At 40.6% G+C, this 26,856-nt stretch overlaps 1 protein-coding gene across 2 annotated transcripts; it reads left to right on the forward strand.

Annotated features, from left to right (window-relative positions):
- The first annotated feature begins 1,672 nt into the window (after positions 1-1,672).
- On the forward strand, positions 1,673-24,898 carry LOC135889391 (cytosolic Fe-S cluster assembly factor nubp1-like). 2 transcript variants are annotated; one of them, XM_065417260.1, is made up of 10 exons: positions 1,676-1,716; positions 2,370-2,503; positions 10,135-10,203; positions 12,461-12,493; positions 13,292-13,382; positions 15,075-15,229; positions 18,095-18,205; positions 19,756-19,858; positions 21,361-21,444; positions 22,263-24,898. In XM_065417260.1, the coding sequence occupies exons 2-10, from the start codon at positions 2,393-2,395 to the stop codon at positions 22,325-22,327; spliced, it is 822 nt and encodes a 273-aa protein (XP_065273332.1). In that variant the 5' UTR covers positions 1,676-1,716; positions 2,370-2,392; the 3' UTR covers positions 22,328-24,898. The 2 variants fall into 2 exon arrangements, with proteins under 2 accessions (XP_065273333.1, XP_065273332.1); XM_065417261.1 differs by lacking the exon at positions 21,361-21,444 and having other exon boundaries at positions 1,673-1,716.
- The last annotated feature ends 1,958 nt before the right edge of the window (positions 24,899-26,856 follow it).

Here is a 26,856-nt window from a genome sequence, read left to right on the forward strand (position 1 = left end):
GGAGGGTGTGTGTGTGTGGAGCTGCCTTGGGACTGCCCTGCTCTTGCCCTGTAGTTTGGGGGGGAGCAATGCCCCTTGTGCCACCCAACTCTGCCCATGGGCTATGGCCTTCTGCCCTGTGGGGAGTACCGGGGCTTGGGAATTCAGCCTGCTGTTCCTGGCTTTAGCCCCATGGGGGGTGCTGGGGATCGGGGCTTCAACCCCGCAGCACGGGCCAGGGATCAGGGCTTCAACCCCGTGGCTCCTGGCTTCAGCCTCACAGGAGGTGCTGGGGCTTGGGCTCTGGGTTTTAGCCGCAGGGCCCTGTGGCCCCCCATGTTGAGTACCACTGCTCTAGGAGCATTCACTGTGTTTTATTGTCTTAGATGCCACAAGAATCAAACCACAGCTGCAGCAAGTATACGGAGCTAGGCCTTGCATATGTAAGAGGAGTCTGAATGAGCCCTCCTCTGACATCTTGATGAGCCTAGGTGCTCAGCATGATGGGATTGCTTGCCCAAATGATCACTTTTGACTGGTGTTGGATCCCCAGTTTCCTTGTTATTGGGGCAGGAGTAATAGAGGGTTGTTATCCTCATTGTGTGAATCGAGGGCAGCAGAACTGTACAGTAACTCCTCCCTTAACGTTGTAGTTATGTTCCTGAAAAACGCTACTTTAAGCAAAACGATGTTAAGCAAATCCAATTTCCCCATAAGAATTGGGGGGGGATGTTAGGTTCCAGGGAAATTTTTTTGGCTTGGTTGAGGTGGTGAAGTCAGAAGGTGGGATATTTTCCAGGGGATGCCTTGGTGCTAAATGATGAACTAGCACTCTGCTGAGCCCTCAGGAGTTAACTCGTTGTAGTTAATGTAGCCTCACACTCTACACAGTGCTAGCCGTGTTAGTCTGTATCAGCAAAACGAAGGAGTACACTCTACAAGGCAGCACGAATGGAGGGAGGAGACACAGCATGGCAGCGAGACATACACCATGTGTGTGTGACAGAGACACATACTGTGTGTTTGTGCATGAGAGACGTGCATTGCCCCTTTAGGAGGCGGGCCCCACTCTAAGGACATTGCCTTTTTAAGTAGACCAGCACGTTGAGATGGCAGCTGCTGGCAGCTCCCCCCGCAGCTCTGTGGCGATGGGGTACAGAAGCAGACAGACGGGGAGGGGGGCAGCCTGACGTCAGCACCCCCCCGGAGACCCCGGGGCGCAGCTCCCAGGCAGGGGCGGGAGCGGGGCAGGGACCGCTGAGAGCCTGCTGGGGGGGACCGGTGGGGGGCTGCCGGCTCCCCCAGCCCCAGCTCCAGAGGCTGCTCTCGGCGGCGGCCCAACCACGTGACCCGAGAGCGTCGCGCGACTTTACACCAGTACGTTCGCTAACGGATCAGCGACGTCACAACGGTCACGGGGAGACGTGACCGCCGCTTTTCTCGCCGCCCCGGAAGTGGTTCGCCGTCCCGGAAGTGGTGCTGACGCAGCGGCTGAGCGATGGCGGAGGATCCCGGAGCCGCGCCGCCGCCGCACGGTGAGGGGAGCTGGGCGCGCGGCGCGGGGGGCCTCGGCGGCGGCGTCTCGGCTCCCCTGACCCGGGCTCCTGCCCGCTCTTTCGCCTTCCCTTGCAGGCTGCCCCGGCACCAGCAGCGCCCAAGCGGGCAGAGCCGCCGCCTGCCAGGGATGCCCCAACCAGGGGCTGTGCGCCGCCGGCGGCCCCGCCGCCTCGGACCCGGGTGAGTGCGCTGGGGGATCGGGGAGCCGCGGGTGGGGGTGGGGGTAGCTATTGGGGGTGTCTGGGGAGTGCGTGGTTGCATGTCTCTGGGGGAAGGGTTTGGGGAGGGGGTGCGTAGGGATGGGGAGGGGTAGTAATTGGGGGGGTGTCTGAGAGGTGCATGGAGCATGTTTCTCGGGGAGGGTGTGGGGTAGCTATTGGGGTGCCTGGGGAGTGTATGGAGCATGTGTCTTGGGCGAGGAGGGGGGAGGGGTGTGTGGGGAGCACATTGAGCATGTCTCTTGGGAGGGGAGTGGGCAGAGGAGGGGGTAGTAATTGCGGGGTGTCTGGGGGGTGCATTGAGCATGTCTCTCAGGGGTGGGGTGTGTGGGGATGGGAGGGTGGGGTAGTTATTGGGCGGGTATCTGGGGGGTGCATTGAGCATGTCTCTCAGGGGTGGGGTGTGTGGGGATGGGGGGTGGGGTAGTTATTGGAGGGTGTCTGGGGAGTGCATTGAGTATGTCTCTCTGGCAAGGGGGACGGGGTGGGGTGCATGGGGAGAAGAATTGAAACTCTGGCCCGCAGCCCTTTCAGGTGGCAGGGGGCCTAGGCTGAGGGTTCCTGGGGTGCCATCCCTTATGCTCATGGCGCAAACTCTTGGGAACACCTTTGCAGCTATAGAAGAAATAAAGGAGAAAATGAAAATTGTGAAGCACAAAATACTAGTTTTGTCTGGGAAAGGAGGAGTCGGCAAGAGCACTTTCAGCGCCCACTTGGCTCATGGCTTAGCAAAGGACGAGACTAAACAGGTGAGAAACCCGTCTCCAGTAGGTCTTTGTGTGGATATACAGAGACTACAGCTTGGGGTAAAAATATAGACAGGAATATCTGATTTAAACACGTGCAAGGTGCTGGGAGAAAAGACTACATAACTTTTTTTTTTTTTAGACAAATGCTAAAAATTATATACCAGACTTTTGTTACTTATCAGACAACCTAAAACTACAGTTACAGATGGTTCTTATGGTATTTTACTTGATTTTCATTACTGTTGTCAAAGTCTAGTAGCTTGGTCGTACATGAATAAAAGAAATACTCTAGTTTTTTTTTTTTTTAAATCTTTGTAATAAAGTCTTGAGAGAAAGTGTTTGTTTTCATGGTTTTCTACAATGCAAATAAAGTTCTAACAAATTTGGGCAGTGTTTTCCAGGGTAACTGGATGTATAGAAAATTCTAAATATAAAAGTTGAATAGAACAGACAGACGTGGAATGTTTAATATAGAGACATGATGCTAAAGTGCAAAATCTGGATTTGCTATTTCCATACTAGTACGGAAGAGAGAATATATTAACATATTTAGCATGTGGGATAGACAAACTTGTATATTCGGATGTGATCTAACCACACTATATCCCTAGCAGAACCAAGGAATATGGGCTCAGATCTTTTTAAATGCATCTGACAGTTCCCTGGGGGGAGGGATAGCTCAGTGGTTTGAGCATTGGCCCACTAAACCCAGGGTTGTGAGTTCAGTCCTTGAGGGGGCCACTTGGGGATCTGGGGCAAAATCAGTACTTGGTCCTGCTAGTGAAGGACTTGGACTTGATGACCTTTCAAGGTCCCTTCCAGTTCTAGGAGATGGGATATCTCCATTAATTATTATTTATTATTATTATGTTTAATGTCAGTGGACCCTGCTGCTAGAGCATAGAACTACTGTATTCCTTCTCATTTTAATATTGTAGTATCTTCCAGAGGTCTCAGTGAGGATAATTGATGATGGAGTCCAAAATAAATCCTTCAGAAATAATTTCTTATTCTCTAATCTACTTTATTGATCTCTTTGGGTGTGTGTTGAAATGTTTGGATAGTAAAGTTTTATTTTATACACTTCTTATCTCCATGATGTGTTGTGCTACAGTTTTCACAGTTGTTTTAACTCTGTGGATCTCTGCATATATTCTAGTCACGTGAAAGTCACATCTTTCTTTGCTTACTTGTAATGTAAGGCCCTGAACTTGCAGCCCCTTAACCATATAAATCATTCCATAGGACTAGTCATGGACAAGTTACTTATATAAGCGTTGATGGGAGTGGTTTGTAGGTAGCTACTAGTTTAATAACTTCTAATTTCATTTTAGAATGCTACTTGCTCTACTATCCTTGTCTTGAAGCATTCAGGGGGGAGAGATAGCTCAGTGGCTTGAGCATTGGCCTGCTAAACCCAGGGTTGTGAGTTCAATCCTTGAGGGGGCCATTTAGGGATCGGGGGCAAAAATCTGTCTGGGGATTGGTCCTGCTTTGAGCAGGGGGGTTGGACTAGATGACCTCCTTAGGTCCCTTCCAACCCTGATATTCTATGATATGTTTAAAGTGGTAGATATTTAGTAGGGCTGTTGATTAATTGCAGCTAACTCAGGTGATTAACTCAAAAAAATTAATCAGTTTTTTAAATTGTACTGTTAAACAATAGAATACCAACCAACATTTATTAAATATTTTGGATGTTTTTCTACATTTTCATATATATTGTATTCTGTGTTGTAATTGAAATGAAAGTGTGTATTTTTTTATTACAAATATTTGCATTGTAAAATGATAAACAAAAGATAGTATTTTTCACTTTACCTCATACAGGTATTGTAGTGCAAGCTCTTTGTCGTGAAAGTGCAAGTTACAAATGTAGGGGTTTTTTTTTTTTTTTTTTTTGGTAACATAACTGCACTCAAAACCAAAATAATGTAAAACTTCAGAGCCTGCAAGTCCACTCAGTCCTACTTCTTGTTCAGCCAATTGCTAAGACAAACAAGTTTGTTTATATTTACAGGAGATAATGCTGCCCTCTTCTTATTTACAATGTCACCAGACAGTGAGAACGGGGATTTGCATGGCACTTTAGTAGCCGGCATTGCAAGGTATTTATGTGCCAGATATGCTAAACATTCATATGTTCCTTCATGCTTCGGCCACCATTCTGGAGTACATGCTTCCATGCTGATGACGCTCGTTAGAAAAATAATGCATTAATTAAATTTGTCACTGAGCTCCTTGGGGGAGAATTGTATGTCCCCCTACCCTATTTTACCCGCATTCTGCCATATATTTCATGTTATAGCAGATGATGACCCAGCACATGTTGTTCATTTTAAGAACACTTTCACTGCAGATTTCACAAAACGCAAAAGAAGGTACCAATGTGAGATTTCTAAAGATAGCTACAGCACTCGACCCAAGGTTTAAGAATCTGAAGTGCCTTCCAAAATCTGAGAGGGACGAGGTGTGGAGCATGCTTTCAGCAGTCTTAAAAGAGCAACACTTTGATGCAAAAACTACAGAACCCAAACCACCAAAAAAGAAAATCAACCTTCTGCTGGTGGCATCTGACACAGATAATGAAAATGAACATGTCAGTCCGCACTGCTTTGGATTGTTACCGAGCAGAACAAGATCAGAAGAGATCTTGGAGTCATCGAGGATAGTTCTCTGAAGACGTCCACGCAGTGTGCAGTGGCAGTCAAAAAAGCAAACAGGATGTTAGAAATCATTAAAAAAGGGATAGAGAATAAGAGGGAGAATATCTTATTGTCCTTATATAAATCCATGGTATGCCCACATCTTGAATACTGCATATAGATGTGGTCTCCTCATCTCAAAAAAGATATACTGGCATTAGAAAAGGTTCAGAGAGAGACAACTAAAATTATTAGGGGTTTGGAACGGATCCCATATGAGGAGAGATTAAAGAGGCTAGGACTTTTCAGCTTGGAGAATAGGAGACTTATGGGGGATATGATAGAGGTATATAAAATCATGAGTGGTGTGGAGAAAGTGAATAAGGAAAAGTTATTTACTTGTTCCCATAATATAAAAACTAGGGGCCACCAAACGAAATTAATGGGCATCAGGTTTAAAACAAATAAAAGGAAATTGTTCTTCACACAGCGCACAGTCAGCCTGTGGAACTCCTTGCCTGAACAGGTTGTGAAGGCTAGGACTATAACAGGGTTTAAAAGAGAATTAGATGAATTCATGGAGGTTAAGTCCATTAATCGCTATTAGCCAGGATGGGTAAGGAATGGTGTCCCTAACCTCTGTTTGTCAGAGGGTGGAGATGGATGGCAGGAGAGAGATCACTTGATCATTACGTTCACTCCCTCTGGGGCACCTGGCATTGGCCACTGTCAGCAGACAGGATACTGGGCTGGATGGACCTTTGGTCTGACCCAGTATGGCTGTTCTTAACCCATCATCAGCATGGACGCACGTCCCCTGGAATGGTGGTTGAAGCATGAAGGGATGTATGAATCTTTAGTGCATCTGGTACATAAATATCTTCCGACGCCGGCTACAACAGTGCCATGTGAACGCCTGTAGGACTGAGTGGACTTGCAGGGTCTAAAATTTTAAGTTGTTTTATTTTTGAATGCAGGTTTTTTTACATAATTCTTCATTTGTAAGTTCAACTTTCATGATAAAGAGATTGCACTACAGTAATTATATTAGGTGAATTGAAAAAATACTACTTTTTTGTTTTTTTACAGTGCAAATACTTTTAATAAAAAATAAATATTATGTGAGCACTGTACACTTTGTATTCTGTGTTGTAATTGAAATCCGTATATTTGAAAATGTAGAAAACATCCAAAATATTTAAATCAATATTTAAATAAATTATTTTCTTCTATTCTTCAACAGTGTGATTAATCATGATTAATTTTTTTAATCGCTTGACAGCCCTAATATTTAATAGTAATTTTTGAACTGTTTAAAACTCCGGTGGAGAACAAACAGTTGTATCTTTCATGTGTGTTGACCTTGGCAGTTGGTGTGTTTTTTTTGTGTGTGTGTTTTTTTTTTTTGTATAAATGTGCTAAGATTTTTTTTTTTCATGTGACATGGACTACTTGGAAAGTCAGACTTATGTCTGAAAATTTTTATTCTTGGTGTTAGAAATGACACCTAAAGATTACTATAACTGAAAAATTTCAGGAAAAGACTTTTCCCCCCACTGTGTTTACTTTTTGTATTTGACAGTGCTTTCTGTATTGTTTGTTTATGTGGATCTCTTGCAAAGCAGCAGGGGGGGGGGGGGAGATTCTGGGCTTTTTGTTTTTTGTTTTTGTTAAATATGGTCATAAAATCACAAAGTGGAAGAGGAACACAGGAGCAGCTGTAGCTCATGAATTCCAGCCCTCTTGTCCACCCATATCTTTGCAAGCTTTTAAATGTTCAGAACAGTAGGCTAAAAGCTTCCTTTGGAACCAGTACTCAGTACTGTTCCATGGAACAAGCACTTGTAAAAGAAAAGCAACTAGTTGTATACTGAGCACTTGAAGTGCGAGTCTGCTGCTGGCTCCAATCCCTTTCTGCCATGCTCCCCTCTACTCCCCAAAATCTAAACAAACCACGCACACGTATATCACCCTGGGTTTATTTTGACTTTTTATCACTCAGCTTTGTCATGCTCCTTCTATTGGCAAAAGAATGCTCCATGGCAGTAGGTCAGCCCACCCATCTGACATAATGGGATATAAAGATGGCTGTATATAATGTGCCCTTTGCTCTAACAGGCTATTGCATAAGGAAAATGAGCTATAGAATCAAAATCCTGTTTTCTATTTCCATTTCCTGCCAGTATTAGAAGAGATGCTTGCTGACGCTTCAAACTATTAACACTTCGAGAGAATATTTTGTATTGAACTTAAAATAACCCTGACATGATGTTGAAGGCACCTATCATGGATAGGAGGAGTGAAAGGCAATTTGAAAAAAACGTGTTTGTCAACTGTATTCCTAATGGGCTGTTTCTAAAACTACTAATTTGCTAGACTTTGTGCAAGTAAAGGAATTTGGGCTGTTTCTCCTGTTTGCTAGGGAGGGCTGAGTACTGTCATGCCAGAAGATGTAAAAACTGTCCCTCACTTTTTTTAATGCCTAATTCTGAAGAAGGAAAATGCTGCATAACTGACTTCCCTTTTTGTATGAGGAATTCCTGTTTATCATTACTCCTGGTATAAGAGGAATTGCTGGTGTGTTTAAAGTTCTTTTGTAAATAAGATATTTGTCATTCCCTCAAACTGCAAGCATTGAAACTGCAGGAACTGCTGTTAGGTTGAAGGAAAACACCCCTGAAATACCCAAAAGATCAAATGACTGCCCCACATGAGTCTCTTACAGATTCAGTATTTGTGTGTGTATGCACACACAATCTGTAAGACAGCACAGTCCATATCTAGGTATCATGTTGAAATAAATACAAATAACTACAGTCCATCTGCTGTCTGCCTGCTCTCTTTGGTGTCCCATCCTCTTCGCCCCTCCCACACAGATACACGCATCACTGACTAGGGAACTTGAGGTGAAAAGGAAGCTGCTTGCATCTCTAAAAGGGCACAGTCTAGCTAGACTTGCCACTGGGCAGGAGGATATGTAGGTGATGAGAGAAGCTGCCATAAAACACATTATCCTGCACACACCTGGGCACTGTGGGGAGAAGGTAAAAGTAGCTCAGGTATGTGGTTGTCTTTCCATATGCTTGTTAGTTGTTCTCAGGGGTTCTGAGAGTAAGAAGGGGGCTTTATTTTACTCCTATACCTTCCTTCCCACCCCAGAAAAGTGAAAGCTACTAAAATGCATCTTTAAAAAAAAAACTGACATACACAGGAAAAAACCTTAACATTTCATTGGTTGTTTCAAGTGCAGTTAAGATCACAAAAATAACAGTAAGAATGGCATGTGCCATTCTTCCCCAGTAGCTTCCATTATCAAATCTGTTACAAGTCTTGTGCTGACTTGTAAGCTTAACTGCCAACAGACTCAATGTGAAGCCTGGGTTCAAGTTATGTGGTGTGCAGCTCTTCCTCAGTCACCATAAACAATATTTTCTTAAATATGAGCTTAGACATTTGTGTTGCTCATACGTGAGGTAGTCTAGAATGTAGCTGACTCTTCTAATGCTGTCTGGATTCCTCAATGCTGATAACAGTAAAAAGTTGTTTTTGTCAGTATGCACAAAGAAATTTTGGGCAACACAGAGAGCAAATAAGTTCAGTAACAACATCTTGAACATGTGTGCTATGTGCTTAGTACTGATAGAATTTTATTTTTATGAACTTTTTTCCTAAAATCTGTCTCAGTAGGCTTGCAGTTAATGCTATGAAATCAGCTTCTGTTTTTCAGGAAAGAACTTTCCTTTAATTAATAGCTTTTAAATCCTTTCCCGTGCTTTTGAGTTTCCACATGTGGTATTACTTCATTCAGAAAGACAAATCTTTCACAAACACTTCATATTGGATCAATTCTCATTTCCCTTTACCTTGATGTGGCACAACTGATTCCTATATGGAACAGGTTTCTATAGAATATTGTTTGACATATACAATCAGTATTTCAGGCATGTTAAAGAAATAAAAAAAAAAACTAGAAATAAGTTACATTATTTTGTGACACATTATACATTAGACAAATCACAATATGTAACAACTAAGTGAAATATTTTCTTATGCTGCTTGCCTGTTGGCAAGTGAAATCTGTGACTACGTGGACAGTTTGGCCTTCATACTACTGAATAAGTTAGTTCAGTCTGCACTTTCCCAATGTAAATTAAATTACCTGAGTCTGACATTGCCTTCATGCAAGTAGAACTAGGGTTGCTGAGGCCTGACAAGATGAATCTTCATAAGCAACAGTATAAATTCAGAACGTTGGTAATTTGCCTCTAAGAAAATGCAATAAAAGTTATTAGATCTTTTCAACCATACAATGCAGTTGCTTAAAATTTTATTTGATTCATATGCTTTCACTATCAGCCATTGACGGTTGCATTCTAATTACATCAGTTTGAAGGTAGTCGGTGCAGTTTGTTGTATTATCCAATAATTTCTGATACTCAAGATTACATGCTTGAGCAGTGCCATCTAGATTCTAAATCTTTTTATAAATCCACCACTCTGTTACTGAGACATTAAATACATACACAAATATAGAAATTGTTTTTCTGTATAATTTCTATACTGGTCAGTCACCAGAGGGAGCATGAATTACACCCAGGTCCAAGAGCTGTGTTTTGTGAAGATCATGTTACATTTGTGCCTCTGAGGGTGGGGAGGGGGTGGAATTTGTTAGATGTAAACGATTAAAACAGACAAAGACAGGGTTTCAAACTTCTGGGAGGATACTACCAATAATTTTGTTGTTCAGTGCCTCTTTTAAGGTGGATCTATAGCCCTGTTGACTAAGCAATATAGCCTTTGTAGGCAAACTAAGAATAAAACTGAAGGATTAATGCTCAGTCAACTACCAAGGAAGATACCAATTAACTTCCATTGAGATGGTGAATGACTGCCCATTAGAACTGGGCCTGCTACCAAAAATGAATTTAGTAATTTATATCATGTAAACAACTCTGTGCACTTATTTCCAACTTTTTTTCCCCTTAGATTGCTCTGTTGGACATAGATATTTGTGGACCATCAATCCCTAAAATAATGGGTATAGAGGGAGAACAGGTATGATTGTTTTTGCTTTAAAAACAGTAAGAGCAACTTGTCTCAAGTGGCCTAATAGGTTATTTACTGGGAGTTCTGCTTGACTTAGTTTGCTTTTTTTTTTATATTTTTTATATTTAGGGCTTGTTCAAGAATAACTTCTTGGGGAATATGTGTGGAAATGCTTACGTAATAAAAAGCAAGCTGAGCCCCTCCAAATTCAGTACAGCTTGACTAGCTTGTACAAATGAGTTGCACACTTCAAGTAAACAGTTAATGCCAGGATAACACAACATAAAATGAATTGTATTGCTTTTGAAGACTATAATAGTGCAGAATCATCACTTTGTACAAAATTCTGAAGTTTTAGTGATATGCAGCCTTATTATAGCTCTGTTTTTCAATTTTTGAGAAGTAGAAGCACACACAGTGTTTTGGTACTAATCACGTACACCATTAGTGTTAGTAAGGTTCACCTTTGTTTCCTTAAAGACTAGCTAACTGGCATAGGAGAAAGACACTTAACATGCTGTACAGGGAATTTACTTTTAAACATTGCTTATAGGTTATGGTACTGTTTGTATTAGAAGGATATTTGAGCCTTCTTTGCCATGCGATTAGCAGCCTCTAAGACATTTGTGATGGGTTAGATCACAGAAACCCCCTTGGGAGCTGCCACCTGATGTACCAAGACTACCCCTGCTCCTGTTTTCCCTGCCAGCTCAGGACTCCAGCACCCTGTCTTGCTGAGCCAGACACTCCCGTCTGCTCCAACACAGACTCAGGGTCTGAATCACTTGTCCCAGAGCTGCAAGTTTACCCAAAAACAGCTCACAGAAGTGTGCTTGTCTTTAGCACTCAGATGCCCAACTCCCAATGGGGTCTAAACCCAAATAAATCTGTTTTACCCTGCATAAAGCTTATGCAGGGTAAAACTCATAAATTGTTCGCCCTCTATAACACTGATAGAGAGAGATGCACAGTTGTTTGCTCCCCCAGGTATTAATACATACTCTGAGTAAATTACTAAATAAAAAGTGATTTTATTAAATACAGACAGTAGGATTTAAGTGGTTCCAAGTAGTAACAGACAGAACAAAGTAAGTCACCAAGCAAAATAAAATAAAATGCGCAAATCTGTCTAATCAAACTGAATACAGATAATCTCACCCTCAGAGATGCTTCAGTAAGTTTTTTCTCAGGCTGGACACCTTCCAGGCCTGGGCGCAATTCTTTCCCCTGGTACAGCTCTTGTTGCAGCTCAGGTGATAGCTAGGGGATTCTTCATGATGGCTCCTCACCCCCTCTGTTCTCTTCCACCCCTTTATATATCTTTTGCATAAGGCAGGAACCCTTTGTCCCTCTGGGTTTCCACCCCCCCTCACTGGAAAAGCACCCAGGTTAAAGATAGATTCCAGTTCAGGTGACATGATCACATGTCACTGCAAGACTTCATTACCCACTTGCCAGCACACACATATACATATCACAGGTAAATCCAGCCATCTGCAGACAATGGGAGTCATCAAGATTTCAAACCACTATTAATGGCCCACACTTTGCATAATTACAATAGGCCCTCAGAGTTGTATTTCATATTTCTAGTTTCAGATACAAGAGTGGTACATTTATACAAATAGGATGATCACACTCAGTAGATTATAAGCTTTGTAATGATACCTTACAAGAGACCTTTTGCATGAAGCCTATTCCAGTTACATTATATTCACTTCTTATTATGGTTTTATAAAACCATATAGACTGCACAACGTCACACCATTTATCTATGATCAGGCTGACACATTAATAGGAAAGTAATGCCATTGGCATAAGGAAGTATTGTCTTTGAGAGAAATTTGTATATACTTGTGTTTCTCTGGAGTTGGTTGCCAGTCCCCTTTCTGGTTTTGTTGTACTATGTAGCAAACTTTTAGCAGGTATCCCTATATTTACAGGCAATGGCTAGCAGCATCTGACTCTTTCTTTCCTTCAAATATTTCTCAGGGTGGTGTCCTTCAGGGTTAACTTTTCTGCAGCAAGGGAATGACGGCTATATTGCAGATTGTTAGGCAGCTTGTTTGCTGCAACAGAATTCATTGTTTACTGACTAATTCAGGAACTCTGCCTTTTTGCAGTTTCTTACATGGCCATTTGACTCTTTCAATACGGTTACATTTCAAACCAGATGCCAAGAAATACGCTATCATTACAGTGTAGCTTATATTTTACATACTTTGTGTGTATATATGGGTTTTTAAAACATTGCTTTTATTCTCAGGTTCACCAGAGTGGTTCTGGATGGTCTCCGGTGGTAAGTTAGTGAGGTTTTTTCTTTTCTTTTTTAAAAAAGAAAACAGTTTAGGGGGGGCCTATTCCAAAGAGAAACGAGAACTATTTTCTCCCTCCTACCCACTCTTTTTCCATACACAGAAGACCTGCTTCTTAAAGAGGCACTACAGGTTAAACATCATAGCTTTATAAAAATTCCTTCTGTTACTAACATCACAGTGGGTTATTATAACTGAACATTTTAAAACAAAGTAAAGTTTCGCTTTTTCAACTGTTTCCCTTTGCACTTATTTTGGTTTGGACAACGAAAATAGACTAGTCGGTTTCAATTATTTTTGGTTCTCATGCACTTGCATAATACTTCACTTCCAGTTATAATAAAACTGCAGATAATTAAATCCCAAGGAATAACAGAGGTGATGTTCTTAACAAAATGCATGGAAATAGTTCAAATTTTGTTCAAACTTTTGTACATGCCACCACACAAATATTTTTCTGATGCTGAGAGAGGAAGGGAAGTCATTTTAGCCACATGCCTTCTCAGTAGTGATTCTGTGAAGATTTATTGCAGTAATTGGCATTATCCGTTTGTAAAAGGCTCTTTAATATGTAAATATAGTCAGATTACTGATTGTTGTACAGAAATCGTGCAGCCTTTGACTGATGGAGGAAAAGTAAGGACATTGCATTTTTTTTCAAACATCCATTTTCTTAAACTATGTTTTGATCCATTAAAATCTTTCAAGAACTGGTAAGGATATTATTTTGGTAAGTAAATTTCTTTCTGGGCTATCTTAATAGTATGCTTCCTCTTTTCTAGTATGTTGAAGAAAACTTGTGTGTAATGTCTGTGGGGTTCTTGCTCAGTGGTCCTGATGATGCTGTTATCTGGAGAGGACCCAAAAAAAACGGTCTGTATCTCAAGTATTTTCATTGTTGTTGATTTGTTGCATCAGGGAGCATAAACTATTGCAATTTTGACAGTGCTTCAAGTTTTATATGGAAAAAAGGGTTTGTTGGCAAAGCAGTTACTCGTAGCATTTCCTTTCACTCTGGGGTGGTTATCGTATATTGAACTGAGCTCTCTAACATAATCAGAACAACTTAGTTTAGACTGGCTAGATGGAAACTAAGGAGTCTATATTTGATAAAATATCATTGCATGCATACTACTGATTAACGTGTACATTTGATACTTTTTTCACACTTGGGCAGAATTTATATCTATAGTTTATTGCTCCGTGTTAACACGGGTCTGATGAACTTTCTAAATAGGCATGGATATTGATCATGTTTTAAAAAAGATTCCTAAATTGATTGCATATCTGAAAGAAATCGCAATAATCATAATTTTCAAGTTACCTGATGTTCAGGGTTTTTTTTTTTTGGTAAATGAATGTAGGTAGCAAAACTGTCTTATTTGGTTAATAATTCAACATTTTACATGTATACTATTTGTTTTTACTATCCTTTTGTGCATAAAAGAAAACTGGAAGTAGACCATTTGGTTATGGCAATAGACAATATTCTTTTGAGCCAGTTTTGCTGATGAATTTATGTAAAACTGCTTATCCTTTTTTCAGAACTTAACGTGTGATTTCCATCTTACCGTAGATTTAAAATTACTTTGTTTTAGCCCTTTCGGTCCCACATCTCATTGCTTTCTGCTTACATTTTCTGCTAAATTTTCTGAAATAGAATGTACCTAGCTTTTTATTGATAACACTCAATTCTAGTTTGACAGTGCATACGTTAAAGTGTAGAGAAATTTGAGTAGAATGCTCTGGAAGTATAACTTAAGGGGCAGATCTTTCTGAAACAGTGATTCTGTACTGATATTAATAGAGAGTCCTGTGGCACCTTATAGACTAACAGATGTATTGGAGCATAAGCTTTCGTGGGTGAATACCCACTTATAAGGTGCCATAGGACTCTTTGTTGCTTTTTACAGATCCAGACTAACACGGCTACCCCTCTGATACTGTACTGATATTGTGAGGGTCCAGGATTGTTGTATCCAAAACCTTCTATATTTAAAATGATCAGCTGAAAAGATGGAATCTGAGAGTAAAACTGAATTCTTTACTTTATAGCATTACTACCAGTAATGAAACTTCTGACAGCAAAATTATGGCTTCAGTGACCTCTTTTATCGCTTGCCATAGATGCACTTTTGCAGATGTAACTGACTGGAACTTGCTAAATAATTCCGATACATGTGAAGTAATAGAATCCACCTCACTCATCTGTGTTGGCTCTGCACTGTTCTGTTAACAGGAGTAAAAATATATATTTGCTGAAGTCAGACAGAGCAGATATTTTGAGTGAGAAGGTGCCATTTTACATACTGTCCTTGCAGAATAGACCCATGCTTTGAGATTGAGTGTGGCTGCAGTCATATTTGGGGTAATCGTTTAGCACAGAATAGAGTCTCAAAGTGCCTTTCAGACTTTTTGAACAACAGACCAAATTCTGAATGTCTCACTAAAGCTTTTGGCTCCTTTAAGTTTACAACGGAGATTGAGGAAACTGCACACTTGTTATTTTCTAGCTTGTATGTTTCTAAATTTCAGATTTGTTATTCATCTTGCATCTGTTTTTAGGAATGATCAAACAATTTCTTCGTGATGTGGATTGGGGTGAAATTGACTACCTTATTGTGGATACACCTCCAGGTACTTCAGATGAACATTTATCTATTGTGCAATATCTAAGTTCCTCACACATAGATGGAGCAGTTATAATCACTACTCCTCAGGTAAGAGAAGTACTGCTACAAATGTAATACCAGTTAAATCAAATCTTTGCTTTGGAACACTTATTAAATTTACAGAAATGACTATGTCCATCAACTATAGCATGTAGGCACAAAGGAATGTCTCCATGGAAGGAGATGATTTAACTCCGCCAATTGGCTTCAGAATCTTCTTCCTGCCCTTTGGGATCCATGCCCAGCACAATCCATTCATCACAACCAAATTATTGGATGCTGATCCTTAGAGATCAAATAATTTTCTCATTTAAATGACACTATGTTGAACTTCTATACAGCTCTGTGGCATGTTAGAGACTTCCTGAAGGGAAAGGACTCTGAACTTGCAATACTGTTGACTTACAGATGGTGCTAGGAGGGAAGTAAGGAATGATAACATTAGACAGCAGGAAGATACTAGTGATGTTGGGGTGGGGAGAATCGTGGTGAGCTTTTATTTATTTTATCTATTTAAGGACAGTAGAACCTCTGGGTTAGTATACTTTTCCTTCTTGGGATGTGTATAGTGGTTGGTTGGTGTTTTTTTTTGGGGGGGGGGGGGGGAGCGGGACTTTTTGTTTGAAGTCAGGCACCAGTGCTAAGATTAGTGGCAGAAGTCTAGCTAAATCAAAGGTACATTCTTAGTGGGCAATTTGAAGGAGGGGGAGAAGAGGCCAATTGTGCAGGAAGAGGCACAGTTTTCCAGGAGTAGGAGCAACAAGAAAACTTCCAGAGGCACAAGTGGCAGGAAACAAGTGGAATACTAAATAGGGAGTAGTGAGCAGAATGCAAGGGACGTGGTAGGAGGGAGTGGAAGGAAATGAGGTCAAACATGGTTTTAGTAAAGGGAAATCATGCCTCACCAATCTACTATAATTATTTGAGGGGGTCAACAAGCATGTGGACCAAGGGGATCCAGTGGATACAGTATACTTAGATTTTCAGAAAACCCTTGACAAGGTCCCTCACCAAAGGCTCTTACGCAAAGTAAGCTGCCATTGGATAAGATGGAAGGTGTTCTCATGGATTGGTAACTGGTTAAAAGATAGGAAACAAAGGGTAGGTATAAATGGTCAGTTTTCAGAATGGAGAGAGGTAAATAGTGGTGTCCCCCAGGGGTCTGTTCTGGGACCAGTCCTATTCAACATATTCATAAATGATCTGGAAAAAGGGGTAAACAGTGAGGTGGCAAAATTTGCAGATGATACAAAATTACTAAAGATAGTTAAGACCCAGGCAGACTGCAAAGAGCTACAAAGGGATCTCTCAAAACTGGGTGACTGGGCAACAAAATGGCAGATGAAATTGAATGTTGATAAATGCAAAGTAATGCACATTGGAAAGCATAATCCCAACTATACATATAAAGTGATGGGGTCTAAATTAGCTGTTCCCACTCAAGAAAGAGATCTTGGAGTCATTGTGGATAGTTCTCTCAAAACATCCACTCAATGTGCAGGGCAGTCAAAAAAAGCGAACAGAAGATGGGAATAATTAAGAAGGGAATAGAAAATAGGACAGAAAATATCATGTTGTCTCGATATAAATCCATGGTACGCCCACATCTTGAACATTGCGTGCAAATGTGGTCGCCCCATCTCAAAAAAGATGTATTGGAATTGGAAAAGGTTCAGAAAAGGGCAACAAAAATGATTAGGGGAATGGAATGGCTTCTGTATGAGGAGAGATTAATAAGACTGGGACTTTTCAGCTTGGAAAAGAGACAGCTAAGGAGAGAGATGATTGAGGTCTATAAAATCATGACTGGTGTAGGGAAAGTAGATGCAGTGTTGTTTACTACTTCTCATAACACAAGAACTAGGGGTCACCAAATGAAATTAATAGGCAGCAGGTTTAAAACAAATAAAAGGAAGTATTTATTCACACAATGCACTCTCAACCTCTGGAACTCCATAACAGGGTTCAAAAAAGAGCTAGATAAATTCACGGAGGATAGGTCTATCAATGGCTATTAGCCAGGATGGGCAGGAATGTTGTCCCTAGCCTCTGTTTGCCAGAAGCTGGGAATGAGCGACGGGATGGATCACTTGATGATTCCCTGTTCTGTTCATTCCCTCTGGGGCACCTGGTACTGGCCACTGTTGGAAGACAGGATACTGGGCTAGATGGGCCTTTGGTCTGACCCAGTCTGGCCATTCCTATGTTATGTAGGCATGTTTAATGAGAAAGGGGAGGGTTAGGGAGTGGTGTTAGAATCATAGAATATCAGGGTTGGAAGGGACCTCAGGAGGTCATCTAGTCCAACCCCCTGCTCAAAGCAGGCCCAATCCCCAGACAGATTTTTGCCCCAGATCCCTAAATGGCCCCCTCAAGGATTGAACTCACAACCCTGGGTTTAGTAGGCCAATGCTCAAACCACTGAGCTCCCCCCCGTTAGAATTGACTTTGGAAAGAGCGAGTAAACCCGTTCCTGCACATCTTCCTCAACACCTTCACCAGATTAGTTTACAGAAAGACATCAAAAAACTAAACTAGTAGATGCAAAAGTAATATTTGCATAATCCCTTTATTTAAAGAATACTTTTCTCTGAAGATATGACATTAATGCAGGCGATATGCATAAAGATGGTTGATCCCATGCCAGAGTTGTTGGACAGATTTAAAGATGTTGGAAGCTAAATTGTTTGAATAAAGATCTAAATAGCTTGATAGTCTTTGGTCAGTCTCAGGACAGAAGATACCTTAATTCAGTAAACCAGATAATAGGTTATATGTTTAATCTGATGGTGGAAAACATGCTCAGTTGCTTGAAAGATTTCTGTGCTAAGAAAGTTTGCTTTGCAGGGAAAACCAATAGATGGAAAAAGTCCGGTACACGTGGACTGACAAAATAACACTTGCTTTTGATAGGAAATATCACTTCAGGATGTTCGAAAGGAGATCAACTTCTGTCATAAGGTGAAATTGCCAATCATAGGTGTTGTTGAAAATATGAGTGGCTTTGTATGCCCAAAATGTAAGGTAAGACTATCTAAAACTTACTGCTAATATTTTCACTTGTCTTAATATACGCAGTCCAAATGTATGTATGTTTTGTGGTGACCATAAGGGAAGGGAAAGGATTTACTTATCATGGCACAAACTTGCTTGATCTCCTGAATAAAAAAAAAAAAAATCCTGTTTCTGTTGGTGGAAACAGTATCAAGCTCCTTTATACAGGAACTGTTGTCCTTAGATAGGTGCATTCCCGAGGCCAAGGATTAGTTTTGTAGGTTCTTTTAGGAGCCAGAACACTGTATAAAAATAGCAATTTTGAAATGGAGGCTTCAGCTACACAGCAGGATGTTACATGTTAGACATCTATATTTGAATAATAGACCTACTTTAAGATCTGTGTTTAACAACTCTGTCTTAAATGCTCCTATTATGAGGAGCCACCGGCTGGCATCTCTGAATAGCTGATGTGGGTTGTTGCAGCTTCTGTGATGTAGGAAACTTCTGAAGTGCTGTGTGTTCAAGCACTACTGCATCTTCCCTTCTTGTTTAGTTTTGCTTCTAAAAGCTTATGCAAACATTTAGATGTTTCTGTATTACTAACAATTTCCTTTAGATGTTGAACTCCTGATACCCGTTATATAAATGAGCTACATGTACTGCTTTTGCTTCAGAACTTTCCTGGCACTTTCAACACATGAAAGTACAAACTGGGAGCATTATGGAATGGGGTGTAGCTACACTGTGTACCTTAATCGTTTTCTAAAAACATTCCCATGCCCGATTGTATGTGCTAGTCATGATAAACATGGAATCTGAGGATTGGGCTAGGAAGGGAACAAGATGACAAATGACATGTTACTGACCCAGTTAGAGAAGGAACTGAAGGATGGTAACGACCAATCAAACATGCAGACTAATGCACTATCAGCTTGTCTTGGGAATGTGGGTCCATGGGTTTCAGGTGAGTTCCTTGGCATCAACCTATTACCCATTTGAACACATCCTCAAAGCAATATGAGTGCTTGAAAAATCAGACATAATTGTCAGTCTTTGCTCACAAGTCCCAGGTATTGGAAAGAATTAGGTTTTTGCAGGTCAGAATTAAAAAATAGTGACAGCTTTTGGCTGGCCACGCTGTCTGCTTTCAAATCCCTTGCTCTTGTAAATTTAAATTCTAACACACAGCTTTAAAATTAGGATTATGTATATACCACAATAAATGTCTTGGAGAAATAGTAACCTAAACTAGACAAATAGAGGACAAATGTATTTGAAATGGTACTTGTGATTTATATATGCACCTAAAGGGCTCTTAATGGACAGAAATGATTTGTGTGAAAGCTTAAGTCAAATGTTTTAATTGGGTAGAACTCCAATGTGTTTAATGATAGTATGCCAGGAACCTACTGCACATAGCCATCAGAAGCCCACAATGTTGGTCCTGTTTTAATTGGGATTTCAATAAGTGATATTTGGAACATACCACTAAACAAAACAGAAGAACTGTCGTTCTCAAAATGATCTTTTCTGGCGTCGTCTTTATATTACTTGTCCTTTTTTCTTTTATGTTACAGATTGAATCTCAAATCTTTCCTCCAACAACTGGAGGAGCAGAGAAGATGTGCCAAAATTTAAATATTTCTCTCCTGGGGAAAGTGCCCCTAGATCCTCAAATAGGTAAGCTTGGCAAATTGCATAATAAAAAGCAGCAATGTGTTTGCCATTACTTCAGGGTTTTTTTTGGTGTATCAGCTAAGGTTTAGACATACTCACTTTGATAAACACAAAACTGTGTCCAATAGCTGACTTTTTTAGAATGAAAATTGTTGTAAATATAGTTTGTGGAACGGTGATGATATGGTTTGGTCTGAAATGAGTAAAACGATGAGAGAACTTCCTGCTTAGGTTTAAACTTTAAATAGTAATCATGGCAGCTGTTCACCTTTAGTAACATGACTCATAGAGTATGCCATTTTTTTTGAAAAACTGCTCATTTACAATTGCAGACTGGATGAAACCATACCACAAGGAAGAATAAAATCTTGTTGTATGAATTTAGGTAGATTTTTTTCAGTGGATAATTAGATGTACTAAAAGAAAAGAAGTAGTATGTAAAGAACCAAGTTACTAGTAGATAATATACGCCAGTCTACACAGTATCCAAGTGTAAAGCAAGACCATCTTGGTGCTACTCTTCCATGGAATTAAGGAACAGCATCCCATGTAGATGGAAGGATGATATAGTCAGGGCATGTGTCACGGAGTCACTGGGCAATGCTCTGGAACTACTCCATACAAAGCCAGTCAGGACTCTGGGGGAGTCTCCTCTCTGTGAGCAGACTGTCTCCAGGGCAAGAAGCTTCCACCTTCCTGGGTCTGACCTCGGAGCAGTCAGTATCCCCTGCCCCACCGTGCGCTTCCCACAGTGAGTCCGCGCAGGCGGGACTTCTGGGGAAGCCAGAGGGCCCTGCACCCCACCTCCGCAGTCAGACATGACTCTCAGCCAGCCAGTAAAACAGAAGGTTTATTAGACGACAGGAACACTGTCCAAAACAGAGCTTGTAGGTAGAGAAACTGGACCTCTAAGTCGGGTCCATCTTGGGGTCATCTCTTTCCCCAGCCAGCTCCAAACTGAAACTCTCCAGCCCCTCCTCTGGCCTTTCTCTTTCCCGGGCCAGGAGGTCACCTGATCTCTTTGTTCTCCAACACCTTCAGTTGGCACCTTTGCAGGGGAGGGGCCCAGGCCATCAGTTGCCAGCAGACAGGGTCTCGGCCATTCTCTGTACAGACAGCATCACACTGGTCCTCTAGGGCTCTGCAACAATCGCACACCCTTATCCCACCACCTAGATACTTAAGAAAGGCATAGGGGAAACTGAGGCACCCACACAGTATTCAGAGAGAACATTAAGAACATTCCCACTTCATCACATTGTGCATCGGAAAACCTAGGACCTCAATCTGAAAAACGACATTGTTCTGCTACTTAGTTCTAATAGCAATCTATAAGAAAATAGCTACCATGCTTCATTTGTGTGTTACTGACCCAGGAAGAACATAAGCCCTTGGTTCACTGGACTGGTACAGCAATTTTGGGGAGGTAAATTTCAGGCAATTTTTTTTGTTTTGTTTTTCCTGCATCACAAGGTTTTTAGCTTATTTTCCCCCCCTTTTTTTAGGGAAAAGTTGTGATCAAGGCCAATGTTTTTTCTCTGAAATACCTGAGTCCCCAGCTACTTCATCTTACAGGAATATCATCCAAAGTAAGAATGTCGTGTTAAAAGGCTGATGTGTGAATTACTTGTCTGAGCAATTAGTTTCTAAAATATGTTATGAAGGCGTCAACAGCATAATTTTGGCAGAATCGGGGGAGGGATAGCTCAGTGGTCTGAGCATTGGCCTGCTAAACCCAGGGATGTGAGTTCAATCCTTGAGGGGGCCACTTAGGGATCTGGGGCAAAATCAGAACTTGGTCCTGCTAGTGCAGGCAGGGGGCTGGAGTCAATGACCTTTCAGGGTCCCTTCCAGTTCTATGAGATAGGTATATCTCCACATATATTTTTTTATATTTAGAATGTACAGTATAAGAATCATGAAATTGCACCATTTGTTATCTCTTTACTTGTCTCGAGAATTACTTCAGCCACTTATATTTTAAACAATTAAATTATGTTAAAATGGTAGCTAGTTAACTCCAGGTAACTAAAATAAGTGTGGCTTTTTTTTGACCTTCATTGAGTTCCAGCAAATACATCATGTACTCTTACTGACAAAATAAAATAGTTTTGCTAACTTTCTATGAGCAGGCATTTCTTAAATGGAATTTGGTAGCTTACCAGTGAGTGAAGTTTTGAATATGTCACTCTTACACTTCTGGAAGAGCAAATGTACAAAATGCGGAAAGTATTCAAATAGCAGAAGAAAAATGGGTCTAAAATTCTTTAAACCATTTCAAATATAAGTTAGGGTAATATGATAGACAAAATTTTGTGATTTATGCCCACAGCAGGCAATAGATCCATGCAGTGATGAACAGTACATAAAATAAGTTCACTACTACCTTGTTTTTGCCTCTTTGCAGGGATTCAAGAATATTGTGGCCTACACCACTCTCAAGAAAAATTATCTAACCAAGGAATGGAATAAATGTGCAGTTAATTATAGGAAAGCAACGATTGTGTCATGAATCGATAGGAAGAATGTAAAGATTTGTACTCCCTTTCTGTATTGCAAATAAATAATTTAAGTTAATGTGCTTGCTTTACTTTCCTGTTCTTGTTGTGTGCGATCACCATAATATTTGAACATCTAGTCCACCTGATGTCTCAAAGCTTTGTTATAAGTTTGTAGAAATAAGTCACATAGTGCATCAGAGATGAAATCTAAATGCAGAATTCTGTGATACCTGAAATCTTGCATATGTCGTTAGTGAAATTAATCTTCAAAGGTGTTCAAATAGACTTTATTCAGAAACTCTTATATATTAAATACATATTTTCATTGGAACATTTACCTGAGTCTTTTTTTTAAATTAGTACTTTCAAGCCTCCTTCATTTGAGGATTAATTGTAGTGTGCATTTCCATGCTGTGTTTCATTGGATAAGATCACTTGGACATCTTTTTCTTTGATTAGTAGAGTTCCATATTTAGAGTGCAGTCACTTAAATTTAGGATTGTCTCCTCTTTTGTGATCAGAGTGTCTGGGAAAAGAAAAATAAGTTTCAGCCTAGTGGGAACAAATTACTAACCATTTTTTTTACTTAGACAAGTTAACATTAGTTTCCTTGTTTGTAATACAAGAAATTAGAGGGCAAGTGTCAAGGGAAAATTAACTGCATTTGCTTTCAAATTAAAATCAATATAAACTTGTCTGTGTGACTGCAGAACAGAATGAGTTGACTTGAGGGAGCTAGCTGCCTACTAGATTTATAGCAAGGAAATAAGTCGGTGTTCAGGCTTTATTACTTGGTGAATTAAACTCCTACAAATAAATTAAGTGCTGTGTTGCCAGAAATCCCCCTCAAATGTGCCTTTCCTCTGCTCTCCTCAACCCAATCTCTGATTCCAGACCCCCCTCCTTCATGACAGAAATTAGCCAAAGGGAGGAAAGAAAAAGGGGATGGGTAACTACTCTACTCTGCACTCTCAAGAAGGGTATTCGCATCCTGAGTGTTAACAAGTCTTTTGACTTGTCCAATGGTTAAACCTCCCAATCTCTGAGAAATGAGTAGCACATTCTGTAGGAAAATTGCAGCTATCTTTTATATTACAGTACTGAAATTATGCTGCCTGATCTATGTAGTATGAATATCACAGAACTGAGTATTAGAAACACCCAGAAATCAGGAATCCTCCAGAGGCTTTTATCTTAATGACTAAAATGACCCCAATCATTAACAAACAAACTCTGTATTAACTTCTCAAACAGAAGCAAGAAATTATTTTCATAGGATATAAAGCTAGTCTTTGGCCTGTTTTAAGTAAAAATTGAAATTTTCCTTCCTGCACACATTGCCTTTTTATGTTAGCTTATAACTGCAACCAAGGAACTAGTCACTAAAAATCTGAGTTTGACATGTTTTGACCACACAATTCTTTACTCTTGTTCAGACAGAGTTGATGCTCTAGAATAGTGTTACTTAATAAATGTTGTCTTATTGCTTATCCATTTTTCCAATATCAGTCCTCAACTTACATAACCACTAGGTGACTGTGTATTTCCATATCCTTCAGGACATCCATTCCCTGAATTTCTTCTTCTCTCTTGTAGAATAACACAAGAAATCTAAAGATGATGTTCTACTAATCTAACGCTGCTCCAGCATTAGTATCTAGAACATCTACTGCAATCATTCCTCAATCATTTTTGTTGCCGCCTCTAATGTACTTTACAAAATCTTAATATTAACTATTCCAAGGCGGTAATACAAGAGCACACAATGGGTTTGTTATAAAACACATTTGTGATGTTGCACTCCATATGCTTTATGAAAATATGCTTGGAATGGGAATATAATGTAACTGGAATGTGCTTTTATGCAAAAGGTCTCTTGTAAGGTATTGCAAAGCTTATAACCTACTGAGTGTGGTCATCCTATTTGTATGTATGCATCAGTCTAGTATCTAAAACTAGAAATATGAAGTTAACTCTGAGGTCCTATTGTAATTATGTAAAGTGTGGGCCATTAATGGTGGTTTAGAATATTGACTAGGACAATTGGCTGTAAATGGCTGTTTACCTGCAAGCCTTCCTGTGTACGGGATGAAGAATGAGGTCTCACAGGTCATGTGACCAGGTCACATGATTCTGGAATCCATCTTAAACCTGGTGCTTTTCCAATTAGGAGGAGGGGTGGAGACCAAGAGAGACACAAGATTCCCGCCTTGTGCCAAAGAGATAAAAGCAGGTGGAACAGAACAAAGGAGGCTGCCAGTCATGAGAAATCCCCTAGTTACCACCTGAGCTGGAACTAACAAGAACTGTACCGGGGAAAGGATTGGGCCTAGACTAGGAAGGAGCCTAGTCTGTGAAAGAAGCTTATTGGAACATCTCTGTGGGTGAGATTTACCTGTATTCAGTTTCTTAAATGTATTAGGCTTAGACTTGGGTGTTTTGTTTTATTTTGCTTGGTAACTTACTTTGTTCTGTCTGTTATTACTTGAAACCACTTAAATCCTTTTTATAGTTAATAAAATCACCTTTGTTTATTAACTAACCCAGAGTAAGTGATTAATACCTGGGGAAGCAAACACCTGTGCATATCTCTCTATCCGTGTTATAGAGGGTGGACAATTTGAGTTTACCCTGGATAAGCTTTATACAGAGTGAAACGGATTTATTTGGGGTTTGGATCCCATTGGGAGCTGGGTGTCTGGGTGCTGGAGACAGGAGCAGTTGCTGAGCTGTTTTCAGTTAAGTCTGCAGCTTTGGGGGCGTGGTTCAGACCCTGGGTCTGTATTGCAGCAGGCTAGCATGTCTGCTAAATAATTAGCATGTCTGAAATGGTGATAGGTCCAAGTCTTTCCTAATGTGTGGCGCCCAGTACTGGACCCAGTACTCCAGCTGAGGCCTCACCAGTGCCAAACAGAGTGGGGGCAATTGCCTCCTGTGTCTTATATATGACACTCCCGTTAATGCACCCCAGAATATTAATGGTTTTGCAACTGCATTGCACTGTCAATTCATATTCAACCTGTGACACCCAGATCCTTCTCATCAGTGCTACGGCCTAGGCAGTTATTCCCCAGTGTGTAGCTGTGAATTTGATTTTTTTCCTTCCTAAGTATAGTACTGTGCACTTCTCTATCTAGTTGTCTAATGAACTGAAGAACATTATTATTGGTAGTACTTTCTTTGGAAGACAGTACTACCAATAATATTAATTTTCTGATGTTCATTAGACAACTAGATAGAGAAGTGCAAAGTACTTATCAGACATTTTCTAGAAAACGATCTTATTTTGGAACCAGTAACTGTAACTGAAGTTTAAAAGGACTCATTTCAAACGTATGCTATACACCAGTGGTGGGCAAGCTGCGGCCCATCAGGGTAATCTGATTGCGGGGCGTAAGACATTTTGCTGATGTTGACTGCTGTTCCCGGCCAATGGGAGCTGCGGGAAGCGGTGGCCAGCACGTATGAGTCCTGCTATATAACTTGTTACATTACAGCCCTAGAAAGGCCAGTATGATGGTATTGACAATAAGCAGCAACTGCTTATTTCCAGTAAGGCCTGCCAAAACATTAAATGATGCAGTGTGACAGAGTGGTCTGGTGCAAGCCATGGAGACCAGGAGGCTGGGTGGTGAAAGGATGTTAGTACAAATATTATCCAAGTCCAGAGAAGACGTGCAAAAGTAAAACCCAACTGCAGAGTGGTTTCTCCTTTTTGTTTCTCTGGAACGAATAGTTTTTTAGCTTGGGGTATTGCATAGGTGGAGTTTTCTGAACTGAAGCTGCAGTGGTGGCTGCCAGCAGAAACATTTGACTTAGGAGAAGAGGGCTAATTGACCAGAACCTAGCGGGGGTGGAGAGTAAGGAATTATACAGTCTGTGCCAGGCCTAAGGGATTCACTTCAGTTTGGGAACAGAAGCCTGCTCTACACCTTCTTGAAGCTGTCATTGAAATCTTCTAACTTAGATTCCCTTGGAAGTGAGAATTTAACTTAAACTTATGTTTTTAATAGACTTGTTTTTCTGCTCCTGTCCCCTTCACTGTACTTATCACCCCCAGCTCAGATGCAGTTACCTCATGCTTACCAGCCTTGTCAACTTCAAGGAAAATGAAGTGCTAAAAGAGAACACTGCCCAAATAATGGGACAGATAATCAGTCCAAGCCAAAAGATTAGAGCTTCAGCTTCAGTTGAGGCAGCTATGCTTGTAGATACCTAGAAAGAAAAACCCTAACAGTGGGTAAGGACTGAGGCATGTTATTTATATGCATTGTCATGTTCCTGTTTCATGTAATATCAGCTGTAGCTACCTGATATAAATGATTTCCTATTGCCTGGCTGTATGCTTCCTTAGGCTGGCATTCAGTTAACTGAAATCATTGCAGCATGGGAGAACAATTTACAGGTTCTAAATACAGGATTAATTTTCTTTACACAGACAAAAATTGATCATGCCCTGAACTCTACTTAGTACCATAGTTATGCAGGGTAACTAGTTGA

The sequence above is a fragment of the Emys orbicularis genome, chromosome 15 (assembly GCF_028017835.1).
Source record: "Emys orbicularis isolate rEmyOrb1 chromosome 15, rEmyOrb1.hap1, whole genome shotgun sequence".
In the NCBI taxonomy this organism is placed as follows: domain Eukaryota; kingdom Metazoa; phylum Chordata; order Testudines; family Emydidae; genus Emys; species Emys orbicularis.